Source organism: Ursus maritimus, unplaced genomic scaffold (genome assembly GCF_017311325.1).
Source record: "Ursus maritimus isolate PB19 unplaced genomic scaffold, ASM1731132v1 scaffold_14, whole genome shotgun sequence".
NCBI classification, from domain to species: domain Eukaryota; kingdom Metazoa; phylum Chordata; class Mammalia; order Carnivora; family Ursidae; genus Ursus; species Ursus maritimus.
This window is the reverse complement of record NW_024423786.1, coordinates 45708858-45716376: the sequence shown is the minus strand read 5'-3', so window position 1 is coordinate 45716376 and position 7519 is coordinate 45708858. Positions and strand designations below refer to the sequence as shown.

The window sequence follows — 7519 nt, the reverse complement described above, 5'->3', positions numbered from 1 at the left end:
AAATGAGACGCCGAGTCTCCCCACCCATTATGAATCCTGGGGACCCTAATCCCCCCTCCATCAGGGTTCCCGGGAATCCCATCCATCCATCTAGGATTCGGGGAGCCCTCTGAAACTATGGGCCAATCTCGCTAATCATCAGGCGTTCTAGGAACCCCTCTGAGGCGTTGGGGACCATTCTCCCCAGACATCAGGGATCCCCAGAGGCCCCGGGACCCAGCGTTCCACTCAGAGTCCCGGGTCCCGGATGCCGCCTCCGCTCCAAGTCCTCGAGCAGGCGGGAGCGCACGGGGCGCCCCGGGGATCCCTGGGCGTCACGCTGCTGTTGTGGAGCGCGTGTTGACGCGTCGCCGGGGAGACTGGCGGGGGCGGGCCCGAGAGGGGGGCGCGGCCTGGCGGTACGCAAGGGGCCGGCCAGGCTGCGCAGAGCCCTGGCGTCCGCAGTGGCCACGGCCGCCGCCGCCCGCCGGCTTATATACCGCGGCTAAATTTAGGCTGCGCCCGGAGCTCGTCCCCATCCGGGACGCGTTTCCGCCGCCGCCGCTTTGGCCCGGCCCCCGCGAGCGCCGCGCCTATAAGGCTTGGGCGGGCCCGGCCGCGGGCCGCAGAGCGTCCCCGCCCGTCCGCGCCCAGACCAGCCCGGCTCCGGGCAGCCGCTCACCGGTGTCCCGAACCCGCGTCGGCCCCGGGTCCCAGCCATGGCGCTGAGCGAGCCCATCCTGCCGTCCTTCTCCACTTTCGCCAGTCCGTGCCGCGAGCGTGGCCTGCAGGAGGTGAGGGCGGCAGGGACATCGGGGGCGGCCGGGACCGCGGGCGGCGGGGGCGGCTGGCTCAGGGTAGTAAAAATGTGGGCTGGTAGTAGAACGTAGGCGGCGGGGACTGCGGGCTCAGTGTTGTAAAACGAAGGCGGCGGGGACCGTGGGCTCAGGGTAATAGAACGCAGGCGGCGGGCGGCGATCCCCGAGACCCGCGCGCGCTCACCCCCGCGCCCTATCGCTCTGTCACCCGCAGCGCTGGCCGCGCGCAGAGCCCGAGGCAGGCGGCACCGACGACGACCTCAACAGCGTGCTGGATTTCATCCTGTCCATGGGGCTGGACGGCCTCGGCTCTGAGGCAGCCCCTGAGCCGCCGCCGCCGCCCCCGCCGCCTGCGTTCTACTATCCAGAGCCCAGCGCACCGCCGCCCTACAGCGCCCCTGCGGGCGGTCTGGTGTCCGAGCTGCTGCGGCCAGAGCTGGACGTGCCGCCAGGGCCCGCGCTGCACGGCCGCTTCCTGCTGGCGCCACCCGGCCGCCTGGTGAAGGCCGAGCCCCCCGAGGCGGACGGCGGCGGAGGCTACGGCTGCGCGCCCGGCCTGGCCCGCGGGGCGCGGGGCCTCAAGCGCGAGGGCGCCCCGGGCCCCGCAGCCGCGTGCATGAGAGGCCCCGGGGGCCGCCCCCCGCCACCGCCCGATACGCCGCCACTCAGCCCCGATGGCCCCGCGCGCCTGCCTGCGCCGGGTCCGCGCGGCCCCTACCCGCCGCCCTTCGGCGGCCCCGGCTTCGGAGCGCCCGGGCCCGGCCTGCACTACGCGCCGCCCGCGCCCGCCGGCTTCGGTCTCTTCGACGACGCGGCCGCCGCCGCCGCAGCAGCAGCTCTGGGCCTGGCGCCGCCCGCCGCCCGAGGTCTCCTCACGCCTCCCGCGTCCCCGCTGGAGCTGCTCGAAGCCAAGCCCAAGCGCGGCCGCCGTTCCTGGCCGCGCAAGCGCACCGCCACGCACACCTGCAGCTACGCGGGCTGTGGCAAGACCTACACCAAGAGCTCACACCTCAAGGCGCACTTGCGCACGCACACAGGTGGGCGGCGAGCGCGGGCCAGGGGCGGTGGCTGGGGTCGCGGGACCAGTGGCGCGCGTTTAGGAACCCCCCGAGGGCGTGGCTCAGGAGATTGGGAGGGGGTCGCACGTTTAGGACTCCACTGAGGGCGTGGCTCAAGAGGTTGGGGAGGGGGTGCACGCTCAGGCACCTTAGGGGGACTCTGTATCGGAATGTTGGGGAAGGGACGTACGCTTAGGACCCTCCCGGGAGCGTGGCTTAGGGCATTGGGAAGAGGGTGAGAGCACTTAGGAAACCTAGGGGGACGCTGGGTCTCAGAACGTTGGGGAGAGGATGCAAGCTTAGGACTCCTCCGGGGGCGTGGCTTGAAGCACTGGGGAGTGGAGAGTGCGCTCGTTGGGCGCCCTGGGGGCGAGAATCGAGAGGTTCGAGAGCTAGGGGCGCGTGCTTAGGATCCCTAGAGGTCCAAAACGTAGGCCCCCCCCGCAGCTTCGGGGCGCCGATTAGGGGTAGGTTGCCCGCGCCCGAGTAGCCGCCGTCGCGGGGAGCGTGTTGCGTACCGGGGCCACAGGCGGAGTCCCTGGGAAGCAAACTGAGGCCCGATCTCTCCCCCTTCCCTGCAGGCGAGAAGCCCTACCACTGCAACTGGGACGGCTGCGGCTGGAAGTTCGCGCGCTCCGACGAACTCACGCGCCACTACCGCAAGCACACGGGCCACCGGCCCTTCCAGTGCCACCTGTGCGACCGTGCCTTCTCGCGCTCCGACCACCTGGCGCTGCACATGAAGCGGCACATGTAGCCTGGACGCCCCCCGCCCACCCGCGCGCGGCCGTGGCGGGTCCCACGCGCCGGGCGCGGCCCCCTCCTAAACTGTGACTGGTATTTATTGGGCCCAGAGGACCGGGCTGGGCACAGCGTGGCCATTGAGGGGGCTCCCCAACCCCCACGACGACGACGCCGCCCCGGCCCCCATCAGAGACTGAAGGCCCGGTGGGAGAAGACCACGATCCTCCTTGACGAATTTTGTTTTCAAAATGGTGCAATAATTAAGTGTCGTCTTCCCCCCCACTGGGTCTACACTAGAGGATCGAGGCTTGATGCCTTGTGAGAAATTCAGCCTTAATTTGTACTGTCTTTGACATTTTTTATAATATTGTACATAGTGACTGTGACAGATATTGTATTACTGTAAATAGGAAGACAGGTGGGCAGTTTGGCTCCCTGGTTCATTTTTATAAGACTTTTGCTGGTTTTTTTTTTAATTAAAAGAAAGTTTTGCATCTTTTGAAAAATCACAGCGCTGGTCTGACTGCTTGGAAGCTGGTGTGTAGGGTGGGCGTGGGGGGAAGGGGCAGCTTTGATGGAGGGCAGCCTGGCAGAGGTGGGATGAAGTGTGTCCTGCCCCAGCCAGCACCCTGGGCTGCCAGCTGCAGCACCCAGCTGCCAGGAACCTGTGGGTTTTTCTATAAATTTAAACACTACATTTTAAGACTGAGGGAGAGTTATTTTAAGGTTGTTCCCTGAGCCATAAATTGCCTCTCTTTCCCCTGAGCTGGGGAAAGTGCTGGTCCCACTGACGTGGCCTCCTCTGGGCTGAAAAAAAAAAAAAAAAAGCCTTACCTCTTTCTGGAAGCTTCTGAGGTTTTAGCCAAAGGTTCTGGAGTGTGCAGGGTCTCCCCACCCCTCTCACACACACCTTTTTTTTCTCTTTTTCTTTCTTTCTTTCTTTTTTTTTTTTTTGAAAGGGGCAAAATGCTGAGTTTCTAGTCTTGCCTTTTAGCAGGATTTTTTTAAGGGATGAGTTCCCCATCCTGTTAGAAAAAATGAAATCTGTGTTTGAGGGCTATGTATGGTGAGTGCTCTTTTCCAGATGAGGAAACAGGCCCAGAGAGGAAGCTATGGAGTGGTGGTGTTAGGATGCTAGCCTGGTCTGTCTGCCTCCTGAGGGTCCCTGAACACCACTGGAAGGGATCAGGGGCTTTCTGCAGCAACCCATCTGTTGCTTGCATTGGAGGGCACCCCTGCAGGTGCCCTGGTGTGAGGGAATCACATCAGAGCCCCTGTCTTGGTGGCTGGAGGTGGCCACTCCAGAAACCCACCTCGTAAACAAGGGGAGACCCCTGCACTGCACCCCAAATGTCTCAGTTGGGCAAGGAGGTGCCTCTCCCTGGCAGGTTCCCCCTCATCTTCCCCCTTCTCAGGGCCCCGGTGGGTAACCATGACTACCAACAATTGCACAAGTTGTTTCCAGAAAGTGAAAATAGCTTGTAAGCAGCGCCTATTTTAAAACACTCTCGCCCCATTGCGACAGAGGCTGGGATTTCCTCCCTCCCTTCATCCTTCCTCCCCCCGAAGGCAGTCCTGGAAACAGCTGAGAGCGTTTGGTAATCCACAAAAAGCAGAAATGGGAGATGACAATCTGATTCATCTTTCTCGAATAAATAGCCTAGGCCCAGGGCCGCTGGTGATGAAGGGCGTGTGAGCCTCCCGTACCCACTCTCTGCGGCTTTTGCAAAAACTGTTCCAGAGGAAAGCAGAGCCGCGGCCCCACCGACCTGTGGAAATACTCTTCTTTGCTCACAGCTGGTTCTGGGGGCACTGGGGGCAGAACAAAGACTCACAAAAGATTTAAAATAACCTTTTGCAGGGTCTCCAGTCTTTCCGGTTGAGTTTAAACTTGCAGGTGAAGCCATTTTTCTGGCTTGCTCAAAAACACCTCGCAGGTTCCCCCGGGGGAAGTTGAGTCTGATGAGAGGCCAGCTGTAACGGGACAGGAGCTGTTGCACTTCTGTTTCCTGAGCGCCTCCAGCTGCTGGAACAAAGTGCCACACTCCGTCCCGGCTGTAGGCTTCAGCCTGCACTGACTACCGCAGAAATAGCCCTCATCGTTCTCTCTGTCCCTTTCTGAAACCCCAAATGTCAACTTTCATCAAGTATCTTCTGGAGGCGTGGTTTTCAGCCAAGGGTGACCTGGACTGGAGACATTTTTGGATGCCACAACTGCAGGGGGAGTGCTGCTGGCATCCGGTGGGTGGAGGGCTCGGGTACTGTTAAGTAGCTTATGATGTATACGGCAGACCCCCCCCCCCAGTGCTCAGAGGATGAACCCCAGATATCAGCAGTGCCTCGCGGGGTAGAGGAACTGGCTCTCCGGTTCCTAAAAGAGCAGCATTCATGCATTTCTATGCAAGGAGGTGGCCCCGTCCCAGGGGCAAGCTTTGATGGCAGATGTCACCCAGAGATAAGTACGAATAAAATCTCACCGCCGGGCCCCAGCTCAGATCACCCGTAAGAACACACCGAATGTCGGCACTTTTCCTTTCCATAAAAAGTCCTGGCATCCGTTTGACAAAATGGTAAATATCAAACGGAAAAATAACTTACCTGCATTCTGCAACCCAATTCCAATCAAAGGTTGTTAGAGGGAGGGATTTCTGGTGAGTGGTTGAATTGCTTTCACATGGCCGTAATGATCAGCGTACCCCCCTTTTTTTTCCAAGCAAGGTTAAAACCATTTTTCCGTATTTTCCCCTCCATGATATGTTTTTATTACCACTTGAAATGGCTGCATAATATTCCATGAGACGTGCCAAAAGTTGCTTATGCAAACGAACACTGAGTGTGTGTGTGTGTGTGTGTGTGTGTGTGTGTGTGTGTATTTGGCCATATTTCAGATTGTCCTCCAGGGGGGTGGGTAAAGGGGTTGGAAGGGATGAAGGTTTTGGGGGGACTTTAGGCATTGCCAAAATGACCTCCCAAGAGTCACTCCAGAGATGGGGGGAGGGTACAAGAGCTGTTTCTCTGCCAGAAGTTTCCTGTATGTCAGGGAGCCCCGGACACCCAGGCTGGTGACAGAATATGGTGTGAAGTAGAGGAAATGTGAGCTTTCAGAGGGTAAGGTGAGTCCCTGACTCAGCACCCTGCCCCATCGGCAACGCTGAGTTAGCACCCAGACCCAGCATCACCCTGGGGAGTCCCAAGGCAACAGGCCAGAGACGGCTCATGAAAGCACCAGGGCCAGGTGGCTCCAGTGCTGAGCTGGGGGTGTGAGCACAGGGTTTCTGCACCTTTGCTCTGTCGACATTCGGGGCCAGATCATGCTCTGCCCTGTGCACCGAGGGACGTGGAATAGCATCCCAGCCCCGCCCTCTCGACACCAACAGCACCCGTCCCTGCAAACTGTGACAACCGAACATGTCTCCAGACGTTGCCAAGTGTCCCCAGGGTGGGGGGGAGAATCAGCCCAGACTGAGAACCACTGGGCTAGGGGTTTCATGACCACCTAAGAGACTTCACATCTATAATTTTTTTTAAGATTGATTTATTTGAGAGAGAGAGCAAGCAGGGGGAGGGGCAGAGAGAGAGAGAGAGAATCCTCAAGCAGACGCCCCACTGAGTGCAGAGCCCGACATGGGGCTCAGTCCCAGGACCCTGAGATCATGCCCTGAGCCGAAACCGAGAGCCGGCCACTCAACTGACTGAGTCACCCAGACACCCTTTTGCATCTGTGATTTTATGACTCACTGAGGTCCTAAGATACTGCACACATTTAAATACACTGACTGAGGGAGAGAGGAGGTAACGGGATCAACCTGGTTTTGATCAGCTAACTGATGGGGAGTGTATTCTGCTGTATAGTGTGAGCCTGGGACCTAAATTGATTTTTTTTCCCAAATAATTGACACAGGGTTTCTCTCCCTTGGCACCAGCTAACATTTGAGGCTGGACCCTCTTTGCTGCTGGGGCCATGTTGTGCAGAGAAGGGTGTTGAGTGGGCTCCTCCGCTAGGAGCCTGCCTCTCCCTCTCCCACTCCCCTGCTTGTGTTCCCTCTCTCACTGGCTGTCTCTCTCTGTCAAATAAATAAATAAAATCTTTAAAAAAATAAAAAAAAGAAGGGTGTTGAGCGGCACCCCTGTCGTCAACCCCCAGATGCCTGTAGCACCCCCAGCCGCTCAGTCATGACAACCAAAATGTCTCCAGATGTCCCCAAGTGTCCCCTGGGGAGAGGGGAGACACAGAACCACCAGCAGCGAGAACCACTGCTCAGGCAAAACCCTTCTCCCCCCGTCCCCCCAGGCCCCATGTCTGCCTCACAGGCCTGTTTCCTTGTCTGGCAAGTGAAGATCTGCCCTTAGGACAGAATGACAGAACGCAGGGGGAGGGCGGCACCCAGCACTGGGGTGTGGCCAGCGTGGCGGGTCTCCCCACGTGCAGTCCGGTCCTTGGGTTGGGGGTCTGGATGAACCCCCAACCCATCTCTCCCTGTGTCTCTGTCTCTCTGGCCTCTTTTTCTTTCTCCCCACCTCCCTCTGTCTCCTCTCTCCCTCTCTCTCTTCCCCCCCTTTCTCTCTGTCTCTCCCATTCATTCATTCAGCAGATGCACCCAGTGCCTTAGCCCTGAGCCGAGTCCTGGTGACTCAGCAGTGACTCAGCCTCAGGCCGGCACCCAGAGCCAGTGTCAACAGGTTTATGGAATGACTAACCTAATGCGAACGTGAACCAAGCACAAGGGCTGGGGCAGGTGCCTTCATCCCGGGCACCTTCCACAAGTTCTCTCTTTCAACCCTCCCACCAAGCAGGGGTGGGGGCAGGAGGAGAGCCACCCCAGTTTTGCCGATGCAGAAAGCGGGGCTCCGGGAAGAGAAGACTAGCTTAGGCCCGGTGCCAGTGTAGGTGATGGAGCCAGGGTTCGAACCCCAGTCAGC

The 7519-nt window shown here is 59.5% G+C and overlaps 1 protein-coding gene across 1 annotated transcript; it reads left to right on the top strand.

Annotated features, from left to right (window-relative positions):
• Window positions 1-580: 580 nt before the first annotated feature.
• On the top strand, window positions 581-3108 carry KLF2 (Kruppel like factor 2). The gene is made up of 3 exons (XM_040629119.1): window positions 581-773; window positions 1012-1834; window positions 2437-3108. Exons 1-3 carry the CDS (start codon window positions 699-701, stop codon window positions 2610-2612), a joined length of 1074 nt encoding a protein of 357 aa, XP_040485053.1. The 5' UTR covers window positions 581-698; the 3' UTR covers window positions 2613-3108.
• The last annotated feature ends 4411 nt before the right edge of the window (window positions 3109-7519 follow it).